Raw genomic sequence first — 27076 nt, 5'->3', positions numbered from 1 at the left:
TGCAGTTTTAAAAAGACACACACACACACACACACACACACACACAAAAGCAAAAAAAAACAGGTATACAGCACTCACTGATGAATTTCAAGCATTCATTCTCCACGCTACACTTCATTTAAATGTTTGTTCCTACGCATGAGACACAACTATAGCGTGAATCCTGTGGGTAACCGGATTGTATTTGGATCGAGCGAAACAACAGAAAAAGGCCTTCCCCTCAGCTAACATCCTTAAAAATAACTGCCTTAATCCACTCAAATTGTATAATAAACAAAGTTAGAGTTTGATGATGTTAAGCAGAATTTTTACTGGGTGAGCCAAGTCTCGACACATGCCTGGAAAACAAACTCTCCCAATTTTTTGCAATTCACGCCTGCAGTTCAAACCGAACATACACATATTATACACCAAAAATGTTCCATATTTTCTTCTGAATCTTTTGGTGCCAGGGTCAAAGCAATCCGACCTCTACTCTTGACGCTGCTAACCCCCAGAAGCCGGCGACGTCATGTTCAGCACAGAGTTTGCTGGCAGATCTCCACGGAAACGTCTTGCTCTACAAGCACAAAGACTGTGTGTCTCTGCTCCCACATTTTTACACATAAACACAACCGTCCTATACATCAAATAGCTCAGTGTTTTCTGCTGAATCTAATGATGCCAGGGTTGAAAAAGTTGAAAAAAACAGCTGGCAGAGAATGGGTCACAGTCAGCCATTTAGTCCTCAGTCTGCACTTGTGCACAAATACCCTGTGTTTCGTTTTAAAGGGTATCTGTCCATCAGTACATATGTTGTGCTGCACCAGTGCATTCCTCATTTTCTCTGCAGTAGTGCTGCTATACAGTTTTCAGCCAAGTTTGGGTGGATTTTGGGAAACAAAACAAGTTTTCATCTGCTGATGGTGTTGAAAGATGGTGCATGCATAAGCGCATACCTGTGTACATGCATGAACGTGCAGTACACTTAAGAGTCCCGGTATGGGGGTTTGAAAATATGAAATATGAAAATATAGGAGTCTTGGGATGGATGGATGGATGGATGGATGGATGCATGGATGGGGAAAAGACACCTCTATGCATGCGCTCACCTTGGTAAGACACGGCAGGATGTTCCTTTCTATTGCAGTCTGCAGGTTTCGCATCGGGCTGCCGGGACAGGCAGACGGACAAACAGACAAAGAGCATGAGCCCAGAGGGGGGGAGGGGCCACGCCCCCCACCCAGACGTAACCATAGTTACAACCACATCCAGTCTATAAGGTCCTCAGAACACACCTGTGGGAGCAGAAGAGACACCTGTCAGTCGAAACACACAGACAGTGAGAAGTGATTCAGACTGTGGACAGATGAATACAACGACAAACACTGAGAGCATTTTCAGATGATAAAGAAAGAAAGAAAGAAAGACAGATAGAAAGAAAGAAAGAAAGAACGAAAGGAGGAAAATAGTTGCAAAAACAGACATTTCACCTGTTCCACCTCCTTGTAATAAAGATGTGCAGTGACAGAACGAGCAAATCAGGGCTGTTGGACTGAGAGCGAGTGAGGCGTGAAGAGAGAGGCAGAGAGAAAGAAAGAGATATATAGAGAGAAAGACAGGTGGAGAGACACGGAGAGGTAGACAATGAGAGCTGGCTCCAAGCCCTTGGCCTCAGGCCTCTGCACAGACCCTCCATGCCAACATCTGTATGCCCAGTGCACCGTGGGCACTATCTCAACAGAGGCACGCTGCCGCTGCACACCTTGTCTGCTCGACTGTCAGTGAAAACAGAGACATAGGTACAACCACTGCCAAAAAAAAAAAAAAAAAAAAAAACCTACATAAAATAATATCTCAGGTTCTTACTCATGCAGTTTTGTTCCAAGTTTGACCTGTAAACTAAATTTTTCCACCTGATCTTTCCCGTGAAATCCAAAAAGGATGTTTAAACTATGTTCAAGTAAATGAAAAGTCCATGAATAAAGCATGAATTCATATGAAGATAGAGACATAGCAACAAGAATAAAGATACTGGATATTCATGCAAAATATCTCCTACTGGATGCTTTCAATGCAAAAATATCAGTCTTGGCAGGTAAGAACCCATATATGCCCGACGCTAATTGACACTTTCACTTGCACACCGTCCCTCTGGGTCCGTCTGTCTCTCTGTCTGTCCGCCCGTCTCTCTGTCTAATTAGTTTTGCCGTTCTCCCGGCCCACTGCTCCCACCGCTGGCTTCTTCTGTCTGCTCTGGGTTTCCAGCCACACCATGTCAGCAGGACTCGGTCATGGCTAATCCAACTCAATGGACCGGAGCTGCCAAATCTCTCTAATGCCGACTCTCAAACCAGGGGTGCCATCGACAGAGCCCTTTATGACCGGAGGAACCCATTCAGAGGCAAGCCTCGGCCAAACACAGCGGGAGGAGGGGCGGGGTGGCTCGGAGAGTGAGTAAAGATGACAACAAAGTGTCTGAACTTTGAACTGTGAGCCGCATAAAGACTCTTTGTGTGGACACCAAAATCCCTTTATGTACATATCAAATCTGCCCATCTATGGAACATTGTCTGTTTGGGCAACCGGGCACCGAGATCGTCGGGGGGAAAAAAAAAAAATCTTCAGAGGAGAATAAGAGAGAAAGAAAGGAGGAGGCTGGTGCATTCTCCTAGAAAAAAAAAAAACCCACGTCTGTCTGGTTCTGTTCCCCTCGCTCGCCTCTTGTTTCATTCCGTTCCGTTCTGTTTTGTTTTATCTCCTCCAACATTTGGCCCGGAGAACCCGCAGCGATGTGCTGACAAAGCAGTCCTGACAAGTTCCCTCGGTGGTGCCAAAAAGAGGCCAACAGGTAGGAGACCACACCTGACAGATTTAGCTCTTATCTCACCACCGTGTGTCTGCTAACCCGAGGAAAGCGGGGTCAAATGGAGAACCATGCCAACTTCACTTTCACAGCATAACAGATACAGTTTGTGCATGAGGGCGTTCATTTTTCATAGCGGTAACTCCTTCTCTACCCAGTGACCTGTGCTGGGAATAGAACCAACAACCCCGGCAGTCTTTAGTGAACAACTCCCCTGACTGAGATGCAGTGCTATCACTCCTTTCTTTGTAAATTCTTTATGTACATGAATGGATATTTTTCAACACGCACATTGCACAAACACCTTTGAGTCGCGGCTATTTCCATGGAAAACCAGCTGTGAGGAATGTGTGTCATCTTTTTATTTCTATTTCTAAGACAAAAACAGTTGCAAATCCATCAAGTCTTCAGTGGTGTAGGACTCACAGATTTCAGGAGCCGCTTGGAATCGACTCATCTCCTCAAGATCAAACCAAAAGAAACTATAGTTGTCATTCATGAGGGAAGAGCATAAAGATAACGCACATAAATTAAGAAATCTGAATAATGTTGCAAGAGCGGCTCACTGTGCACCAAATTGCCTTAAATGCATGAACCGATCTTTTCAAGCTCCTTCTCCTATATGTGATTCCAGGTGGTGGGTCAAGTCTCACGTACACGTTAAAGCAATTCATCAGCTGCTTTGACATATTAGTTAATTAATGTGAAATTTGTTGTTTGATTGTTTTTTTTTTTTTTTCTTGTTTTAATTGGGCGAGCATGAACATACATGCAGGAAACTATTTGAATGATCCTGATCAGTCCACAAGATTCCCTGCAAGGACATCAAACCATCAAAGCACAGCTAAAAAACTGGCAAGAAAGAGAAGAAAACTCATGATTCCAGCTGAGGAAAAAAGCTGGTCACATCTCCCCTGCAGCACCTTACAAGATTTGGCTGATTTACAGGATACAATTCTACAGACACATTAGCCTTGACAGAATTTCTCTTTCCAGACAATATAGTAGGATTTTCATAGTGGAATCTGCACTGGCTGCTACTTATTTTGTTACTGTAGGCTATACAAACAAACCTGTCTCCTAAAAATTATGTTCCCAACAACTAAACTCCATTTCTGAATTGTGTTTCCTAGTTAAAGTATTTGTTTTAATCTTGTATGTAATGTTGGGTGACCAGTTTTTTTTTTTTTTTTTTTTTTTTTTTTTTACCTTTAGACACCAAAACCTCTTGGTTAAGGTAAAGGAAAAAAACACTTGGATACAGCAACATAACATAACATATGTACCATCTGCAACAAACAACTCGCCCTAGACTCAGATGTGGGTCATGATCCATCATCCCTCTGTGCTCTTGTGATACGTTACTGCAGTCTACTTGTGTGAGAGCGTAATTTTTAGGAGACAGGGCTTTTACAGGTGAAAGAGAACCTGCCTTTGTGAAATCTAGCAAACCAAGTCTTGACATACACAAGAAAAAAAAGCTATGGCGTTGCAGAGGTTTGTAGAAAGCTTCTACAACGCCATAGCTTAGAGACTTCATAGCGGCTTAATAGCTTCTTCTGCCATCCCAGTTCCAATTTCTTCTCCCTTAACCCAAAAATCGGTTTCCTCACAGCTGCCAGGGCAGCTGAGAAAATGGAGGTAGTGAAAGTCTGTCTACTGTTCCCCAGGAAGAATGAGTGTGTGTGAGTGGAGGCAAAGGCCTCCCCACCTGCTGGGTCCAACATTGCTGCTTAATGAAGCGATAGCCTCCACCACTGGCCTCACTTTTGTTTTGCGGCCGTGCAGCTCTCACTGTGCAAATGCTGGCCGGCGAGCAGTGTACTGTTCTCTGGTTTGTCTATTCAGGAGAATAAGGGAGAACAGCACCACGTTTGTCAGCTTCCCTTGTTTCTTTGGTTGCACTTCTGATAGTAACACTGTACCGGCGAAGACATTTTTTCCATGGAAAGTCTAGTTCCCTTGGTATTTTTCTTTATTTCTGAACAGCAATAACTCCATGTTCAGACAGCCAGGCAAATCCAATTTGCTCTTCAAATCCTACGCTGAAGGCTCACTGTCCACATTGTAAATTCTAATTGACTCAATCAAATTTGTGTGTCCAGACAGTACAGCTGTAACGTTTTGTTCGGTTCATTCATTTGAACTTGTTCCAACTGCATTTTCTTAAAAGGGGCGGCCCTATTTAACAGTATAATCATATGTGGTCATGCCATTATTAATTGTCATAGTAATGAAGCAGGAATGCACACATTTATTTCAGTCAAACAATTTCGGCTGCATCAAAGTAATCACATGGAAGCTTGGCTGTTGCTCATTACCTCCACCGAGGAGGTGAAACCTCCAGCTGGGGGTTTGGTGATCAGCCCTGTCAGTCCATCCGTCCACCTGTCAGATCATGGGCCGGAGAAAATGTGATTAACTTTTCGGCCAGTCGGCCTCAGGGGCCAGCGGGTGGAGCTTAGCCTGAGCAGGGCTGTAGTTTCTAAATGCACCTACATAACATCGTAAAACGGCAGGGAGGTTGGTCATGGATCAAAGCGGCACTGACCAAGTTTCCACTGCGATTGGCCAAAGGGGGTGTGTCATTTGACAATACCACAACCAGGGCCATAGCAGTGACCTTGGCGGAGGTTTGCACTTTACTGAGGGCCGTCTTGTCTGTCCAGGCACCACTATCACCTTGCTGGCTCTCCCCCATGTTTGTTCCACTCATACATTGAATCCAAGTCACTTGATGGGTAATTAAAAATAACATGGACAAAAAACATCCAATGTCAGGCTAAGTTTCATGTGTGAGAGTGTGGTTTTGCTGTTTAAACTTTAGAAAATATACCTTTGTTAAATCAGATGTGTGAAAAATCTGATTTGCTTCTCTGAACACAGTTTAAAGCTTGTGTCAGTACCTTTTTCCTTCATAAATCTGACAAATCACCATTATCCACACAGAGGGTCCAAATGAAATGCACTGAAGGAAAAAAAAAATCTGGTCTGGTGCTCCTGCGGGGCTGTCATATCATTTTCTAAAATCTGTTCAGCACCAATCAAACAACCAATCACCTCAGGGAATCGTTGCTATGTCAGTGCCAATCAGACGCAGTGCACATGCACCCCCACTAATCTACAAGTAATCTACCATTGGACGGAGAGCAATTTGGGCAACAATTAGAAATTACTATTTAAACTGTCACAATATTTTCTTTGGTTAAAAGGACACATTAAAGGCTTACAGAGACTTATTATTGGCCCAAATCAAACAAGCAGGAATGTGAGACTATTTTAGACCATAATGTATGCTCGCGGTATGGCACCCTCCGCTGAACTATTCCCCACGGCTGCCTTTGTTTACTTAAGGATTTACCGGAGTGGAGACATTTTCTGCACTTTGAAACGTAATGCCTCTTTAATGCTGCAAGAGTTGACAGTACGTGTCAGCTTAAGGTGCTGCATTTAAAAATACATATTTTCTGTGTATTTTTGAAGCCGCCGGGTTTGTTTATATTTTTGTAATATTTGTGAATACTGTGATAAAACAGTTTGATTGTATTTAGTGTTGAATATTACAGCACCTTTATGAACTATAGGAGAGGAGAGACAAGTTGTTTCTCACAGACTCTTAATTTGGAAGGAAATCAGTATTGTGAGGCTGACAATACACTAGAAAAACAACATTCACACCTGAGAACATTCATTCATTCACTCATTCATCCAGTTACTCTAGACAAGCAGGCTGTACCCGAGTAAGAATTTCCTCAAACGAATCAGATTTAGCTGTTCAGTATAATGATTCGACTATTTGTTCTTTCCATTTATTTTGCGCCAAGACATTTTGGTAGAACTCATAATGTTGACAGTTAAAAATGATGATAATATTCAAAACAAGTCATCATTAATCATAATCAAATGCAACAAATGAGTCATAGAAACATCTTTGTGCATTTAAAATCTATGAAATTCTTAACCATTAATCAGGCAGATTTTGGGAACACGCATTACACAACCGGTTAGATTTAGGGAACACACACTAGATGGTCGATTAGACTGAGGGAACAAACACTAAATGACCAATTAGATTTAGGGAACACACACTTGACAACTGGACAGATTTAGGGAACACACACTAGATGACCGGACAGATTTAGGGAACACACACCAGACGACCGGACAGATTTAGGGAACACACACTAGATGACCGGACAGATTTAGGGAACACACAGGAACAGATTTAGGGAACACACACCAGACGACCGGACAGATTTAGGGAACACACACCAGACGACCGGACAGATTTAAGGAACACACACCAGACGACCGGACAGATTTAGGGAACACACACCAGACGACCGGACAGATTTAGGGAACACACACCAGACGACCGGACAGATTTAAGGAACACACACTAGATGACCGGACAGATTTAGGGAACACACACCAGACGACCGGAAAGATTTAGGGAACACACACTAGACAACCGGACAGGTTTTGGAAGCACAAGGTAAACAACCAGGTAGATTCAGGGAACAATAGAGAACTCTTAGACTTATGAACACATTAAACACCCATGACACCTCTTGTGCTACAAAAAACACAACCAAAACATGGAAGAGGAAGCATTTCCTCTCCTTGCTCTCCATATTGAAGTCATATACACCAAACACATTTGAAATAACAGCGATGATCCCAAATAGACAAGATCCTCTCTACAGCTGCCACAAAAGAGCGTGGACTTCCTCTTATCTTGAAAACGAGTTGCGTCGACCAAATCATGTCTCTAAATGGCCTAAAAGTCATGTTTTGTCCTCCCGGGCTCAGAGAGTGGCCTGCTAACCATCACTCCTTGTGCAGTGAGAGAGCATCGCTGAGACAGGTCAATCCTTAATCTGACCCCGCAATAAAAACAGCCCGCTGCTTACTTTCCGCCCAAACACTGATCCTCTCACTGTTTATGACCCATGCCCAAACATGGAGTGTTTACATGCCCCCTCGTTTTGCTCTGACGTCTATTACCAGCAGTCAGATGCTGCTCCATTTGCTTTGATTTCTGCAGTAAAAACGATGCCAGCGCTGTGCAGTGATGAGGCTGAACTAGCACTGGATGGTTTCCCTCTTTGTGCATTTCATTCCCTTTATCTTGGAAAGCAGACAGACCAACCACCATAAGCACAGATGCAGAAATGTCTACTAATGATTGCAGAGGGTGAGGGACGGTGTGTGTGTGTGTGTGTGTGTGTGTGCGTGTTAGTTGCAGCTACTGCATTCTCAGTCTGTAGATTTTTTTGTATGTGATCAATAAAACAGGTATTTACATTTTCTACAGCAAAATAGTATAATGACGTCTTGCATTTTCGACTGTAGTTTCTATAATTCCCTCTATAATATTGCTAATATCAGCGTAAAACCATCAAAGTTTGGGCAACATTTAACCAGAAGAATTATTTTACAATATTTACAATATTTAATTTTTGCTCAAAGCCAACTTTAGCAACTTTAGTCTTTTCAGAGGGCAAGGGGAAGGTTTTTCTCTTGATGTGTACCATCTGGACCCCTCAACCCAGTGAGTATATACAGAATGGATGGCTGCAGGAAAGAACCATTTAATTATAGATTAAGCTTTTTTGTGACCAAGCGACAACCAAGTTATTGTGCCTGAATACACTGATGGGGTAATTATATTGAGCTTGTTAAGGTACTGTTCCTATCTCTTTGTCCGGATGAGCAAAAAACTCATTCATAGTCATTTGTTTGTTTTGCTGCTAAAACAGCTATCACACTGAACTATACGTCCAAGCACTCTATAAAACACAAATAAATAAATAAACACAGGCGAGTGGACAAAGACGTTATGGAGAATGCAAAATGCTGAGCAGCACTTCCACAATTACACAGGCTATCAACGGAGCAGCAGCAGTGCTGAGGCAGAGCGTACGTGCGAAGTGAGCTCCATTAACATCCAGACAAATCCTCTTTACCGGGGTTATATATGACAGGGAAATTAATTACATGTAATTATTTCTCCATTCAGAAACCCTCCGAGTCGTTCCTCCTTGGCATCAAAAACAAAGGAGAGGAGTCCGGTGTCTGACCCTTCTATATCACCCTCATGTCTCAACGCTCTCCTCCAGAAGACTTGGACCGAATCCAGCTATCATTAAAAGTAACAGTGCCCCCCCCCTCACCGCCACCACCACCCATGCACCCCCTCTTCACCAACACAATCCAGGAATCCTAACTCCAGAATTCCTGTTGGAACAAAAAGGGGTCGGACAACAACAGCTCCCTGAACAAAAACCTCTGACTTTCCTTGTTGAATGTTACATAACAGCAACTGTGTGACTGTAATTACCCTACTTAAAAAAAGATAATAGTAATATTAATAATCAATTAAGTCAGTTCACAGGGGCTTGATCGCTGGAGCAAATGGACACTGAGAGGGCATCCAAAGTCTCTCCATCAAAATATTCAGAGAGGACCATTTCCGAGGCGGCGTTCTCAGCTCCTTCCTACCGGGGTGAATGGCCTCTCTGTGCGGGTTGCCAACTATCTGCCAATGGCCGCTCTCTTTTACAAGTGAATAGACTGAGTTTAGCCACAGTTAAAAAGACACACTAACGTGCCATGGCCGCGCCACAATGGCCGCTCGGGTAATTTGCCAAAGCTAATGATGCCGGTTTGGCCCCGGCTAGAGGAGGTAGAGAACAAGAATCTTAAAGAGGCACACAGCTGCACTGCTCCCTCTCTTCCTATCTCCCCTTCTCTTTCTATCTCCCGGTTTTCTCTTATCAGGAACTCTATTTCTCCTTTGCTTACCAGAATAAAGCCGCGACCGGGGCTTAATAGCAAAATCGGTATCTGGACTATTCCCCTGAACACACCGCCGCCGAGCCAAATCTCCCTGTCAGAAGCCACACGAGCAAAACAATCATTATTATTCTTTCCAGACATGCGTTCCCTGACAGTATTAATCAATGCAAGTGGAAGAGATAAGGAAAAGATGCAAAAATGAACAAGTTCTGACAACACATCTAACAAAGGAATTACACAAAGTCAAGTAGGCCGTGCAATAACGCAGAGGTGATGGCCACGTCGATAAAAGTGAACAGCGCGATAAGGCAGATTTGTTTCTAAAAATTATTCAGTGTTTTTTCCGCAGGCGAAAAGTCTAGCTGCACTGCCCTCTAGGGGTCGAAGCCTTCAGGCATGTTGCAGGTACTTGTTGCTGCTTAAAAAAAAAAAATACCTGCTTTGACATCACTGATTGGGTGAAGAAGTGCAACATCAGCATCATCGATTTTTGGTGGCAATTTTTGAAAGCATACATGTCTGTCGGTTATATTTTGGTATGATAACTCACTTCATTCACTAAGTGGTAGTTGTTACCGTGAACTGGGTTTAAAGTGCTGGTGCTTTTCCGACTTCACGGCAGGCTTCAAAGAAGAAGTTATTATTCTGATATCATGTATCATTTTATTGGGCAGTGTCTACTTTCATTTCAGTCCAGAGGTCGGTCTGTCTGATAAACAGAGAGATGCCGTGAGAACTTTGTCAGCAACACATATTTTTTTTTTATGATTGTTGCTTAAACCAGTTTGTATTTAAGATAAAAATTTAAAAAGGCATTAAAAAAAGCAGCCTGGTGTGATTTAATGTTGAGTCACTCTTCAAAGGGTGACTAAACACTACATCACACAAGGCAGGAACCATTTGCTGCACTGCCGTCTAGGGGTTGAAGCTCTCAGTCATATTTTTGGTAGCAGTCCATAGCAAAGTACCTGCGGATGCATCACTGATAGTTTCAACCCCTAGAGGGCAGTGCAGCAGGACTTTAACGCTGGTGTTGAGTCGCTTTTTAAAGTGTCGTTTTGCTGTTACAGTGTTGCTGATAAATGCAAATTTGGGGCAAACTATACAATTTTAGGATTCTGTTTTTAACCACACGCTGAGTTGCAGCTTGAGAGAAGTCAGCCCAGTTAACCTGAGCAACCTAATGCAAAGTGTGATCAGTTTCAACACATGTATGCATTAATATGGTTTAATGTTCTGAGGTCTAAATGCTGTTCAGAAAGATTTTCTACCCTTAAAAGATATCTAGATGGAAAGAGAGCATGTAGGCTCAAAGAAAAATGGGTAAACTAAAATATTAAAATGCAAAGTTACACCATTTTATTGATCATATGCAGGATTTTTTAAAAAATGAACTGATTGACAAGGTTTTTCTTCCATTTGTGAGCACAAACTTCCCTCTCATTTTATATTCTGTGTGTCTTTGGCTCTACACAACATTGTTTTTGCATTGTTTACCAGTACAATTTGCAATTTTCACCCAGAATAACTGACGGGGAAGACACTGAACAACTGCAATTTCTAGGAGAATATCAGTGCAAAATATTTGTTATCGACCAGATCCAACTCAGAAAGTGTCAGCATCAGACTGACTGGCCAATTTCCTTGACAAAGTAAGTTTTAAACATCGCCTCAAGTGACAATCAGCGTTTGGCAGTTGCCAGAGGGTTGATTTTTCATTTATTTGATTGACTGAAAAAAAAAAAAAAAACATGCATTCAGACATAACTTTGGAATCCACAATGAGGCTATTGATCCAGACCTTTACCCCTTTCCGATTTCCTTGCGTCTGCCCTCTGTTTTCCCCTCCCCGTGCTGATTTCAGCACTCATGCTTTACACAGACAGAACAAAGGGAATATCCAGCACACAGAGGCTGAACCACCCCAAGAAAAACACAGGGAGATATTCATCCTCATGGGCAAACTGACATGTTGACAGATGCCCGTCCATGTTACATGTCATCTACAGGGTCAGAGATGGAGGGATGGAGTCTGAGGACAACAGTAGAAAGAGGGGAGACAGGGAGGAAGGAGGGATGGAGGGTTATGGCTCATTAAAGGAGAAACTGTCTGGCCGGGGAGAGAGAGACAGACAGGAACACAGACATGGAAAGTAAGGGAGACAGAGAGCACAACAGGCAGAAAGGAGGACACAAAAGAATAAGTAATTGCACTGAGACAGCTAACCTGCACATGGGATACATACACACACACTCACACACACACACACACACACACATACACACACACGCACACACATGCACTCTGGCCAACAGTGACCAAACACACGAGAAAATAATCCCGGTGGAACTTACTAGTTCACCATCACCAAACCAAACCGCGAAGCTGGAGACGGACGAGTGGCTCCGATCCCGACACTTCACATAGTAGATCAGAAAAGAGGGATAAGAGAAAAGAGAGAGAGAGAGAGACAGAGAGAGGGGGAGAGAGAGAGAGAGAGAGAGAGAGCTTGTTACACATCGACACACACTGGCATGCCGAGCAGAGTGTGTGAAGGGAGTCTGGGGTGTTGGTGGTGGTGGTGGGGAGGAGTAAAGGGGTGTGTGTGTTTGTGTGTGTGTGTGTGTGTGTGTGTGATGAGGTGGGGAGTGGGTGGGTAAAGCAAGCTGCAAAGCATTCCTGCCTGAAAAAAACAAACCGTTAACTTTCTGAATGGAGAGGGGAATGCCAGCCCTGTGTGTGTGTGTGTGTGTGTGTGTGTGTGTGTGTGTGTGTACTTCTGTCCTTATAAGAAGCAGAGTGACAGCCCTTCAGAGGAATGGAGGAATGACATTTCACCAAGTAATGTGTTTTGCGTGTCCCTCAGTTGGTTTTAAGGTCAATATTATTATTGAGGTTTTGATCAGGATACGGGTTAAAGTGGTAATGAGCAGCATCCTAATTATTTTTTTTCCTTAGCTCTCCTCGCTGCAGTGCTGTAAAAACTCTCTCACTTAAGTAAAAGTAAAGATATCTTCCTAAAATATGACTTTGCTTGAAGTCAAAGTCTATCTCAAGTAATTTCCCTATAAAATAATAATTCCAAGCTCTACTTGGCAGTGCAATGGTACTGTTTTTTTTTTTTTTTTTTTTTTTTTTTCATAGTGGCATAATCTGCTTTGTTCCCGCTCGTTTATGCGCTAAAAGTGTTATTTTGGGAGCTGCTTTCCTATGGAAGTGAATGGGGAGATACAAATCCAGTATTGTGGATTAGCGGCCCAGGGGAGCACGGAGCAGCTAATGAGGAGATTTCACCACCATGTGGACTCGTGCCATGTACGGCAGGATTCTGCTTTCAGAAACGCCATGGAAATAAGAAACCTGGCTTCTGTTATCGGGGTAAAAGAATCTAAAACTGAGTAAATGCAGCGTTCTTGTTCCTGTGCATTGATAGAGATATCGCTTTCATCAGAGAAAAAAATAATGATTGTCTTGCTTCAACACGACGCAAACTGAGATCCCACTGGGTTCCACAACTGAAATGTGATAACAGTGTGTTATTGTTTACAGTTTATCATATGGAAAATCAATGAAAAGAGGTGCATAAATAATTCTGCATAAATTAAGAGGCCCTATAATGGACCAGTCACCTTTCCTTGCAGTTTACCCAATCCAGCTTCACTCTAAAAAGGAATAAATGGGAATGGAAAATGGATGGATGGACCACTAGGATGGTGGCAATTGGGAAATGCATCCTTTTTTTTGTTTTAGACTTTAATCCACACGAAGCCGACAGTTTCTACCCATGAAAATGGAGTTTTTCCAAAACGGTCGGCCTATTGCTCCGACATGCATGCTCCAAATGCCACATCAAGAATTCGGTCTTGTCCCGGTTTGTCTTTACCAACCAAACTAAAGCTGACGATGATGCTGCATGTACGCTGGTTCGGTCATTACAGCTGTCCCCTGCAATGGGTTCATGTTAAGTTCAGATTTCTGCATAGCTGCTGGGCCAGCTGGGCGGGGCTTCAGCCAATAGCCGCCGGGCTTCCACGACGGCATCGAAAGACCAATCTCGGACCCTTAACTGTCAATTAATGCAAAAAGTCTACGAAAAAAATAATCAAAATGATCATCTGAAGTGATATATGAGGCCAGTGCCTTGTTCCCCACCCTTCATGGGAGAAAAAAAAAGCTGCTCAGTTCAGTGCCTTGGGGTAAATATCTGATTCTCATTAGTTGCAGGACACTCTGTTCAAGGCAGCAATTATTAAAATACTCAAGTTGTTTAGATGTCATAGTTGCTTACCGCTGCAGAACTGATACAGAATATTTTCCCACATAAAGCCGAGCCTATATCGGGTGAAGTGAGGACACCGGCATATGCCTGACTGTAACAGATAATGAAATGGCGAGGTTCTCAGCTCTGTCAAAATGATTATTTCTTTGTTTTTATCATCTCCGTTTCACTGATTTAGTCCTTAAATGACTGTCCGGATGGTTTATGATACTTTCTGAGGCACTAATGCATTCTTTGACCATCGAGAAATGTTGTGTAGAGTTTAGCCATACTGTGTATTTTCAGCCGAATCAAGGTGGGTTCAGCAGATATGAAGGAAAACCATTTGCCAATAATGGAGGAAGAGAGAAAAGAAAAATGGACACCATGGCTGATTGGTACCATTTCTGCAGAGTGTCCCATTTTGATAATGTTCAGACCAATTTGAGTGGAGCGATTTTTAGGTATGTCTGAATGACTCCAGTCCATTTCGCCTGCCCAAGATTGTCTCTGCACAGCACCACAACAGATGCTCACCCAGGCCTAAGTTCAATCACTCGTCATAGATTTCAATCCAGACCACACATTTTTAGACAGACCAAATCTAAAATCCAAATCCAGATTCTTCTTTCCACTTCTGTTCACATTTCTTTTATTGTTAATAAAGCTGACTTTTACATACTTGGCTATGTACGGCGTCAACTGACTTGAATGAGCTAAATCAACATGAGCAACTTGCGAAAAGGCACAAAAACAAGATGGGGGGTGAATGGCTCATCAGAGCATATCACTTTTTTTTTTTTCCTTTTTGCAGGAATGGAGCTCCATTCTGTGATGGCACATTAGGGCCATTTTAGTGAAAAAAAAAATGGAGCTGGGGAAAAACTTCTGAGATTATGGCCACAAATTTACAAGAAAAAAACTCTTTAGTCGAGTTTTTTCTTATAAATTTGTGAGATTTTTTCTGGTAAATTTACCACTTTAATCTCGGAGAATATCCAGGTTTCTTCTCATAAATTTATCTCAATTTTTTTTTTTTTTTTTTACCTATATTGGCCCTAAAATGCCATTGTGCCATTCCTCCAGTAGAGTCCCAGACACTTGGAGAGTCTATGCCGAGGTGCACTGAGGCTGTTCTGGCAGTTTGTGGTGGCCCAAAACCTTACAAAGACATTTTTTTTTACTCCTTTCTTTTTTGGCCCGTCTGTATGTTGTATGTATGTCAAACATGTACGCAACATACAGGGCAGTGATAGAGGACGGGTCATGGGGTGCAATCATGGCAACCCAAAGACTACATTCTGTGATGTCTTATGTGCAAATGGACATTTTGGGGTAGATGTCCTGAGAATACCGCCAGGGTTCATCCTCCAGGGAACATGGATGTGCTCATTAAATATCACGAAGTGTTGAATGGATGGACAGACTGACGAGCCCTCCTCGATACGCAAAAATATTATCCCCAGAAATGCCTATGTACCTGTGTTTAATGATTTAAGAGCATCTATCTCTGCTTCGTGGCTACAGATCTGGATAAAATGCCGGTTTAATTTTTTGAGGAAGTTTGAGATACGCCTGATTTGTCTTTCCTGATATTTCAACAGACTCCAGAGTTTACAGTCTTTAGCCACATGAGTACTGGGGAACAGTTATACAATATGCATTCAACTTGAGATTCAATGTACCTTTTGGTAGCAGCTTGATGGTAACTTAGCTAAATTCAAATTTATATTGTGGCTTTGGTATGTTATTACTTTTTGGCGTTTTGATTTACTGCAACTATTATCTGTTTTATGAGACAAAAAGTTGTTTTTTGGTCTTTCTGCTGAATTAGAAAGGCACAGTCGAGAGATACAGGAACGAATCAGAATCAGAAATGAAGTCAGGGCAGAGAGAGGGGATGGGGAAGGGTTTCAATTCAAACTCAAGTCACAGCGGCTGAGTTTGTCTAAATACTATGTGTGGTACACGCTCGACATGCTGAGCTCTGAAAATGAAGTTAAACAAAAGCAAGTTGACGGCTTTAGCTCTTTCTTATTTGTCAAGTTTTTTTTTTTTTTTTTTAACCAGTCAGATGTCACAGAGACCCTTTATTTCTTTATCTGTAAGTTTACTTCCAACAGAAAGTTAGCGCTCCTTCCATCTTCTCTGTGCTGAAGCCTGATAGTGAAGTTTGGTTTGGGTTTATAAAAGTAAACGCAAGAGATATAGACACTGCGATAACGGCAGACAGAGCAGACAGCGTCGGGCTTAGCAGCACAGTTACCATTACGTCACTTCACTTCTAATAAAACAGCATTTTGGTTAACAGAAATCAGCGTTGTAGTTCTGTGATTCCGCATTACATAACATTGCAGATGTAGATATGATCATTATTTACAGTCATTTGAGATTTTTCTCCAGATCATTTAACAAAACTTTAGGGAAGCTTTGCTGTAGATCAGCTTTGTCCAGAGTGAGAGCTTGTGAAATTACACACTGAAAGCAGCTTTCATGACACTTCAGATAATATGGCCTATAAATCAAACACTACTCATGCACTGGAAGCAGCCCAGATTCATTTAGTGGGCTGAATTAGACTGTTCGGCTAATTTTTTCAGATTAACTGTGTACAACTTGATCACAGGAGGGCCAATGTTTCCAGAGCTGCGCCTCAGAGTAATCCTGAACCTGTGAGCCTGGTGTCTCCTGTTGGTCGAGCCAAATTACAGTCACTAAGGTGCAAATTAATCAAGAGACAAAGTCAATAGTAAACGCTGTTAACTCTGACAAACATTGGTTTACCTATTCAAACAACTCCGATCTGCTCTCCAGAGTTTCCTGTGGTGACCTGCAGAAAAAAAAGGTCAAATCATTCGCTGGACAGCTAGATGACGGTGTGACGACAGCGACCCTGAACACAGACTTCCCGGTGGTCATGGAATTCCTGGAATTTTGAGAGGAGAGCCGGGGAAAGTCTCCAGGCATGTCGGGGAATATCTGGGATCATAAACAGGTCACTTATAATGTTTTTAGGCAATGGAAGTACTCTGATTTATTACTAGAGAGTCTTAGAAAAGTCATGGAATTTCACATAAAGGCCACGGTGGGAATCTCGTTAAAATGAAGACTACCTTTGAGCAACATGATCATCACATCACCAAATTGTGTTAACTTCCTTTACGACTGAGTGACTATGGAAACTTCATGTGTTGGCTGACAAAGCTTGCCAGCCAAAAAAGTCATCAGCCCTCAAGTTTTTCCATAAGTTTATATAGTTTTGTTTTAATAAAAGCAGATTCAATTGGGAGGCACTGAATGGAAAGTCAGGACTGAGAGTTTGAAACAGACGTTTTCATCTCCTTTTTGCTTTTTTGAGATGCAAATCAACTCCATGCAAATAGAAATGGGTTTTTCCAGGGTTCATGCACCTTTTCCTAAATCAAATTCAAGCACTTTTCAAGCATTTTCAAGGTGAATTTTCAAGCTTTTCCAGCACCTTAGAGCACTTCACTTCTTCACTGGATTAAATCAAATGTTGCTGTGCTATAAACAACCACAATTATGTTTGCAAAGCATTAAGCATTCTGAAGAGTCCTTGTAAGGCATGCGATTAAAAACTTCAGACATTCAAGACAAGTTAAATTCTGTTAAAAGAAGTTTTTTATTTACTTTTAATTTAATTTACTCACAAGCTATTCTTCCTAACTCATTATGAAATATTACAGACGGCAGTACAAGAGAAAAAATAATTTGCGCGTTCAAAACTTTGTAGCTGCCGACTTTCACGCATCAACCAAGTTGTGGTCCTTGCACGGAGAGGCACGCTCCTCCTGCCAGTCAGTCAGGCGTGGCTGTGGATTTGGGTGCCAATCAAAGAAAGGAGATCGGCGAAGGTGAAGGGGTGACCTCCTGCTCAGCTACACATAATGTAAATTAATGGTGGCCATAAATCATCTCCACTGAAAAAAAGTGAGGATTGTTTGCCTCCCGTGTGCCCAGCGGAGCGTAAGAGACGGATAGCGCTGCCCTGCCTCGTCCCTAATCTTTACAGACCAGGACATTCATCTTTCTCAGCCACTCACCGCAGCGGACTACCAAACCCCCAAGAGGACAGCGGACCTCTGCCTGCGCAAACTTAAGGATTCCTCCACCTTGCACCCCTCCACCTTTCCCCAAGTCTGTTTTTACAGCCCTCCTGTCACTGCTAAAGATAAAAGATTGCAGGCGGAGACGGATGCAGGCAAACGTTCAGCGAGGGCCAAAGCAGGGCCAAAGAAAGATAACAGATTTTCGGGGCCTACGAGAAGGCCAACACGCTGTCAGCTATAAGAAATGGATATAACTTCTATTTTATAGCATGACTTTGGAAATCTTACACAGGTTTGTACGAGAGGTGGATTTAGGATAGACATCTTGATTTCCATATTAAAACTCAGAGCAGCCAGATGACTAACAACTACAGAAAAGAAACCAGCTCTGTATGACGGTTCTTTTTAGCAGCACAAAATGGCTTTCCAGGCTTGTATGGTGCAGTAAAGAACTCTTTTAAAAAGGTTCTCTATAGCACCACGCTCAACTGGCTCCAAACAGACGCTATGTCGCTGTAAAGGGCCATTTCGGAGTTTGCAAAACGATGATTTAACATTTTTCTTTTTCTTTGTTGGTTTAAATTAGCCCTATGAATTAGCTCTATACAGAACCACTTCCCATTTTTCTGGTTTGTCGGCAGCCGTGTTCGCCTAATGGAGTGACAAGCGATCGCACAGGAAGCAATGCAGAGACGATGCCAGCCGACTGTCATCCTGTCAGCGCCTGGCCCTGACACAGAACGCTGTTTCCCCTGAAATATTTTAGGCAGCCACTTGCTTCAAGCTGCTTTAATTGTACTTTATGATACAATATGTCTCGATACGACACAATGCCATATGATTCAACGCAATATGACACAATGCCATACCATACAATACAATAAGATACAAAGCCATATGATACGATATGATACAATGCCATACAATACAAGAATCAGTGCCATACGATGTGATTCAATGCCATACGATAAGATTCAATGCCATCCGATGTCATTCAATGCTATACTATATGATTCAGTGCTATGCAATACAATTCGGTGAGATACAATACAATTCATTATCATATAATATGATTCAATGCCACACCATAAGATTCAATGCCTAATGATACCACATGATCCGAAATGATAAAATAAAATCCCATACAATACAATGCCATACGATATGATTCAATGCCATACGATAAGATTCAATGCCATACGATGTGATTCAATGCCATACTATATGATTCAGTGCTATGCAATACAATTCGATGAGATATAATACGATTCATTATCATACAATTTGATTCAATGCCACACCATAAGATTCAATGCCTAATGATACCACATGATCCGAAACGATAAAATAAAATCCCATATAATGCCATACGATATGATTCAATGCCATACGATAAGATTCAATGCCATACGATGTGATTCAATGCCATACTATATGATTCAGTGCTATGCAATACAATTCGATGAGATACAATACGATTCATTATCATACAATATGATTCAATGCCACACCATAAGATTCAATGCCAAATGACACCACACGATCCCAAACGATAAAATAAAATCCCATACAATACAATGCCATACGATATGATTCAATGCCATACGATAAGATTCAATGCCATACAATAAGATTCAGTGCCATACAATATGATTCAGTGCTATGCAATACGATTCAATGGCATACAATTCAATATCGTACAATACAGTTCAACACCATACAATAAGTTTCAATGCCATACGATATGATTAAGTGCTATGCAATGCAATTCAATACCATACGATACGATACGATTCAATATCATACAATATAATTCAGTGCCATACAATATGATATGACACAATGCCATATATTACAATATGATACAATACCATGCTATACATATGCAATATGATGGAACTGTCCTGCATCAGAAAACGCGTTTCCACATAATCCCAAAACACAACATCAATACATCAAATCCATCACATATACCTCAAACACAGAGATGTATACACCTTGACCTTGTGCTTGTCAAGGGAACGGACAGTGTTACTGTCCCCTCCCACATTCTCCCAGCAGGTCCCGGGATGTGAACTGGGATCCGTGCAGGTCCACTCACAAGCCTGCTCTTTCTAAACCGTCTTCACTTTCAGCTTTTCCACGTATCGCCATGCTATAAAGGTTCTACGCGGACCCTTTACGGCGCTGTAAAGAACCATTTAACAGTGTGTCTGCAATGTGTCAAAAGAGGCGGCATTACAATAACATTTTAAGAACCAGGCGGGAGTTGTTTATTCACCTTTGTATTATTTTTTAAAAAGGGTTCAAATGATTCTAACTCTTTCTAAAGCTGAACACTGTTTCACTCAACAGTCTTCATAATGATTTTTGCACACATTCATAGATACATGTATGAAAATCTATGCATATATGAAAGAGTGAACCCTATTCCTGCCATTGCCTCAGTTATAAAGCTAAAGACATTGTTATCTATTGCAACTGTGCAGCAGAATCAAGTATAAAGTCATTTTACTGAGTGATGCCCTGCCAGCAGGATTCATCTCCAACAAGATTTCCATAATCCACAACCAGTTGACCGGGGCTCTGGGCTGGTTAACTACCAACCCACCCCACCCAACACCTCCCATAGTCCTCAATAGATGCCTTGTCTTGCCACATAGCACTCCACTGTGAGCCAGGGGACTGCGCACTCCGCAGAAATGTTGACTTTTAATACTTCAAACATTCAGCTTGCCTGTTTTAAACAAGCCTGGCTGTGTTGCTTTAAAAAAAAAAAAAAGAGAGCGAAACCCACAGGCGCAGTTTACCTTTCTACTGGAGCAATAAAGTCACACTTACAGGGGTCACACACACACACACACATGCCGATAGCAGGTAAACACAGGCGGCCAGTGGTAGTCTAAGGTTACAGAAGCAGGTTTGTGCCTGGAAGGTTGCTGGTTTGAGTCCCTGGGCCATCTGGGGGGAAAAGTGCATGTGGAAAGTGAATTAGTGACACCCCAGATGTTGCTCAGAGGCCACCAATAGCAGCTGTATTGGGCAGCTCCCTGTGTGAATATAGAGGGGAAAAAAAACATGGAGCTCAGTTGATATTCCCCAGATAAATAAAGGTTAACCACACACACACATACACACACACACACACACACACAGTCTGTCCTCTGAATGCCGGGCTGTGTGCGTGGTGCAAAGCGTGACACCGAGCCACCCATCCATCAGCCCCCTCCACACTGCACTTCCTTGTTCTCTCTTCATCCATTTCCCCTTGTGTTTTCCACTTCAGTCTGACCTCAAGCGAAACGGTGGAAGGTGAGCGGCTCAAGCTGAGGTCTGGGGGTGACCGAATCATGCGTCCGGTTTAAGGATTTAAATAATGAATACTATTTTGGAGGCGCGCACAGATGCAAGCCAAGTGTTTTTCAAGCTAAATTAAATGAGGTGCGAGTAAACGACAAATTTAAGCTGCAATTTATATCTTCTTTGACATTAAAATGGCAGTAAATAAATAAATGGGGTGCGGTGATTGTTAACTGGCAGCCCGTGTTTTATCAAGAATGATTTACAACCCAGTCCTCAAGGACCGACTGCCCTGCAGGTTTTGATTTCAGCTCTGCTCTTTCACACCTGATCCATTTAAGAGCTTCATGCTGATTGGCTGAAGCAGATCTACCTGAACACGGCATGCAGGAAGATGCGTGGGCCTTAAATGGATCAGGTGTGCAAGAGCAGAGCTGAAACCAAAACCTGCAGGACAGGCGGTCCTGGACGACTGGGTTGGGGAACACTCGTCTATACAACCTGATGCAGGAGTCAGGCCGACCTCACTCACAAAGCTGCGCCTGATTGGCTGGTTGGGACTGAACAGCAGCAGCCCAGGACAGGTGAAGCTGAAACCAATTCCGGCTTGTGCCGCATCTTCATGCAAGCATGGGGATAAACTCATACTTCTAAATTACCCCCCCCCCCCCCCCCCCACACACACACACACACACACATGCTTTCATTTAAAGGAGATATTTCTGGCCTGACAAACACTTCAAAAGGCTTTTCTCCCTGCAAGCATTTTCCACCAACCAGGACACTGCAGAACAGCGTCAAAACTGGTTAAAGTTGGTTGAATCTGTTAAATCACTCCTCAGTGAACTGCATCCTCAGCAGAGGTCTGCACTCTTCTGAGAGCATTTCTAGCTATTAGTAGAGGTGTAACAATCCATTGATCTGGGTTAATATATCATTCTAACGATCAACCATCCAATATAATCAATACTAAGCAAAAATATCGATCCATATCAACAACTTGCCGATATGCTTTTATTTTGAAATCCAAAGGCATGACTGTGTCACAATTTCCATCCAAGCACACCACCTTCCTAAACATGCAAATAATGCTCGTGCGGATAACGGCTAATAATAACAGCTACACTCCTCTCAGGAAATAAATCCGTACCGTGGAAATATTTCGCACTTCAGTGAAAAGACAGATCAACTGACCAATCGCACGCCACGTACAAACAACACCAGAACGAGATAAAATATGAAAAACCTGCTTTTACCTCTTCAAATGATGGGTAACATTTTAAACATTGGCTACACTGATTTAGCAACTTGGAAGCCATAATGAAGCACTAGTGTTTTAAATCAGAGGCTTAAGTACAGGCTGATGCTGATTGGATAACACCTCTGACACACCCACAAAACGGAGGAGAACTCCATTCTACTACTTCATTGTCCAAGGAATCGGTGTAATGTTGTATCATGATGAAACTTGTGATTTACACCCCTTGTTATTAGCAGTGCAGCAGTCATGATCGGAAAAACACACTGGTAACAGATCTGCCATCTTTCCTGCTTGCTCCTAGTTGCTGCTCTCGTTAATAGTCACTCTGAGTGTGAACTTGACTTGATTAAGCCCTAAAATGAGGAGCGACAACCTTATTTAGCACTCATGTGAACGGAGCCGAAGAACCAATTTACACCTGTCATTAAAATGTGTCGTGACTGAGAGCAACCTGATCGCACATAGCCACATAAAAAAACCCAGGTGTAAACGCATTTGCATTGGGAGGCGGATTGAGGCGCATTTTGACCGAAAGTTGTCAAAGTGTGAATTGTTATGTTCCTTCCAGCCACCTTGGTAATCTCTACAGCCTATCCTCAAAATGCCACAGCCCTGTGTGTGATTTTGTTTTGACCTGAGCAGAGCTGAGGAGGAAATGAATGTTAGGCGGTTCGGGTGCTGGTGAAAACCCCCTGCCATCACTCGGATATGGATGAAACTCACGGCTTGAGTACAAATGACACCTGTTGTACGCTGTCACTGTGGACTGAATAAGCATATTGAGAAAGAAAGTGCAGGGAAAGGGCAATCGGATTTCTATCTAGCCGCTGAATGAAAACGTACATGTAATGTTGACTGAAGCGGGATCTAAATTGCCTGTGGGTGTGACTGAATGTTGCAGCGTAGAAGGGACAAATCCATCTTAGAAAGGGCAAAGACACCAATTTGACCACCGACGGCAGCCTCAATAGAGCAGATTGCGGCCACAGGCTGCACCTTTGTGGATCTGTCATCAGCTGTGTTTGAAATACGACACCCTGTACTTGAACTACCGAGCGCATCATCACAGCATTTTTCCTCTCCATTCTTTTCTCTTTTTTTTTTTTTGTCCCTTCTTCCCAGCTGGAAAACCTCATCACTATCTCTAACTCTCTCCACCTTTATGTATGAACCCAGAGCCGAGCACAACCATTTGCAAGCAGATTCTCTCGGGGATTGCCAAAAGGCACACAGGGAAACATAGGAAATCGTTTAAGTGATGAAGAAATACATGAGGCAGGTTGAGGGAAAGTGAATGCATTAGGAAAAAAAAACAAAATTGCAACACTTCATCACAGAATAACTCTTGGGATGTGGTGAACATCACAGATTGATGATATTTAATAGTGTAAGAGGTTTCTGAGTGTGAATTTCTCCTCTACATTTGCATGACTGAACCTTTACAAGTCTCCATTGAGACCAATAAAGTGGCAGAGCTGAGCAGAACGGGGAAAAAAAAACAGGAAAAAAGCACACTAGTAGACAAGAACACATATTTTTAGACCAACTTCATCTATTGTAGGCTTGTATTGCAGCCCTGTCTAACTGTGGTTAATGGCAAGAGATTGAGTGCAACCCAAATGACTTTTAACACTGAGACATCGACATCAGGCCTGCTGGTGGACAAGGGGGAAGGTCATGGGGTCACAAAAATTGTCAGGTTTCATCCCTGAGTCAACATAAATGCTGACAGCAAATTTCACGGTGATCCACACTACACATTTTTTAGACATGCTGCTACTACATGGCCATACTGTAGTCCTTGTACTTGAGCCTCATAGTCTGATTGAGCAGTAAAAACACACACAGCCTTCAGTGCCTTGAATACAAAAATAATTAACAAGGAGGATGGAGTGAATGGGTGTGAAAGTGGTGTACATGTGCATCAACCTTTTGAAAACTGAACCCTTGATAGAAGGGTAGAGGAAAGTAATCAGTTATATGACATTCACTGTTGCAAGCCCTCTTAGTGTCACATTTCCACCTTTTGATGCTCCTCATTGGTCATTTAAACATCACTCTGTTAATTTATCATATCCATAAAAAGTATGCTCCATCCTCCACCCCTAAGAAACATTTTTACCTCAATGTAAGCATGGTGTGTTATTTGCATTATCATTATTATTTCTTTTTAAACTGGTTCTCACTGTAACGACCTAACTTCCTCTGCAAAAAGCTCACCGTGTTTGGGCTGCAGCAAGCGTCCATCCGCTCAAAAAGTTAACATTTCCATCGTTTTAATGTGACAAAGCGCTGGTTTGTGGGTTGGATATTTATGCCGAATTTACCCGTAGACCTTAAAGATGTTATGTCGTTCACTGAGATCTGTGTAGGTCTGTGTAGCCTTGCGAAAGAGCAGGCTTACTCTAAAAGACAAGATTTTTAAATGAAGTTTGGCGGGACGGTCGAATCGGTGACAGGGTTAAGTACAATCCGGTGCTTCAAATGGAAATTCCAGTTTGTTCACTGCACCTACGAGATTAATTTCTTTTGAAATAATAAAGAAAGAAGGGGGGTGTCAGTAGTTTTATTTACTCACCCTAGACCGCAGCCACACCAAAACACACTAAAATAAACACGAAGTCAGTCGCAGGACTAAAGCAACAACCTGTACAAAACTATGTACCCTCGCGTTTCAGTTGTGTGGGGGAGAATGTCGCACAAAACTCCCTTCAAAAAATATGCAGTTTACTGTTATCTCACTTTATCCATGAAGGTAGCACCTTTAATAGCCAAATTAGCAAGTTTAACTAACGCAGTAGTTGCCGCTTGGTCTACTAGACGTATGCCGAATAGTAGACTGCATCCAATAGATTCCTTAGTGACTTCTATTCTCTTCTAATGAGGCGTGGATATTTGCCGGCATCAAATTGCCATAATTTTGCACGGAGTTCGGTGCAACGCTGTCACCACACAAGATTAAAGACAGTGGAAGAAAACAGAAAGGTCCGCTTTGTGACCGCTGCCCAGCTCGGTAGCGGTGGGAATGCAATGATTGTGGAATATAATGATTATAATCCCGACGGTGTGGTAATGAGAACATAATGATTATGGGAATATAATATGATGATTAAAATTCCAACGCGATAGTAACGGGAATATAATGATTATGGGAATAAAATATGGTTGTATGATTGATGGAGAAACGTGGAGAAACTGGTGAAATAAACTGGGGAAGAGTGAGAAAAATGTGCTGGCGGCGATATGGCTTAATTTATATAGTCCAAATAAATGTTTAACACTGTTTGCCCTAATATTGATATGTGATTTAGATAATAAACAATTACAACAGGCTACACCCAGAGCGCAAACTGTGTTAATTTCGAATTACATTTCAAATATCTTCATAATAGCCTTCACAGTTCAGATTAAATAGGAACGCACACACACGCACACACACGCACGCACACACACTCATGCATGCTGTTAACCTTCAGTCCCCTGCTTTGAGTCGTCAAATTTCACACCCAGTCAGAAAATACTGCACCAAACAGAACTTACCTTTCACTTGAGGCTCATTGAGATTCCTGGTGATTCAAGTTGCAGCCTGGTAAGTTGCAGAGTCAGGATCGGTGCAGGGACACACACACACACACACTCTCACTCACACACACTCAGTCTCCTGCTATCCAGCGCTCTGGACAGTAGACCCACAGCTGTGCAGGGTTGGTAGGAAGTTACTGGGCAGGCTTAACTTGGGCTGGAGGGGGTGTTGACAAACCCAGAGCTGACCGAGGGATGTAAAGAATCTGCAGGAGCTCTAAAATCACACATCCCTTTAAATAACATGATTTCATCTGAGACTTGAGAGTGGATATTTTTGGATTTTTTTTTTTTTTCCAGCTCACACAGCCTGCATTCCTGTTAAAATCAAATCAGTGTGTGGTGGACGTGCAGGTAAAGCCAAAGGAAACATGTGCACAGGGATGCAGAGAACATTCTTTAGCAATGACAAATCTTTATAGCATAAATTCATAGAATTAAGATGATTTAAAGCGGCATTAGCCTAAGTGATTTATAATCTGTATCGACCTCTATAGGCGATCAGTATAATTGCAATAACATTCATCAGTCTCTTCTTGTAATGTCTCCTTTAATATACAGTATGTTGGCCTGTAACTGACACGAAGAAATCACAATGTTCATAGTGTAAAGGATATAGTGGATCTAAAGGATTTTTTTTATCTGTAATGAAAATGAATGACATTTTTAGATCAAGCCATTTTTAAAAATGGGCGAAATGACTAAGAAACTGCTAGCCTATGTCGCATTATCCTTGTTTCGTATAAAGCCATGCAACGCTGTAATGCAAAACCACTTATGGCTAATGGCTGTTTGTCACTGCAGCCTCAAAACACAGTAAAATCCTAGAAATAAACTCTGAATTAATTAATTTTCCCCTTAAGTTGCTTCAAAGTTTGAAAAAGCATTTCCCCCATATGAGTCCCCTGTGTCTAGATATCTTGTGCATCATTTAATAAGGATTTTCTTGGAATCCAGC

At 42.2% G+C, this 27076-nt stretch overlaps 1 protein-coding gene across 3 annotated transcripts in view; it reads right to left on the bottom strand.

Moving 5' to 3' along the window:
- The window catches only part of LOC115374506 (semaphorin-5B-like), an 85525-nt gene extending 59313 nt beyond the window's left edge, over window positions 1-26212 (bottom strand). The window contains exons 1-3 of one of the 3 annotated variants that reach the window (XM_030073470.1): window positions 26077-26212; window positions 12002-12064; window positions 1092-1277 (exon numbers count right to left, since the gene is read on the bottom strand). In XM_030073470.1, the coding sequence (XP_029929330.1) occupies window positions 1092-1236 (145 nt within the window). In that variant the 5' untranslated portion in view covers window positions 1237-1277; window positions 12002-12064; window positions 26077-26212. Of the gene's footprint in view, window positions 1-1091; window positions 1278-12001; window positions 12065-22531; window positions 22581-26076 lie in introns of those variants that run through there. The other 2 variants (XM_030073480.1, XM_030073488.1) reach the window with 2 other exon arrangements.
- Between the last annotated feature and the right edge of the window lie 864 nt (window positions 26213-27076).

Source organism: Myripristis murdjan, chromosome 2 (assembly GCF_902150065.1).
Source record: "Myripristis murdjan chromosome 2, fMyrMur1.1, whole genome shotgun sequence".
Classification (NCBI taxonomy): Eukaryota; Metazoa; Chordata; class Actinopteri; order Holocentriformes; family Holocentridae; genus Myripristis; species Myripristis murdjan.
Note: the sequence above shows the minus strand (reverse complement) of the source record. Positions and strands in the feature narration are given on the sequence as shown.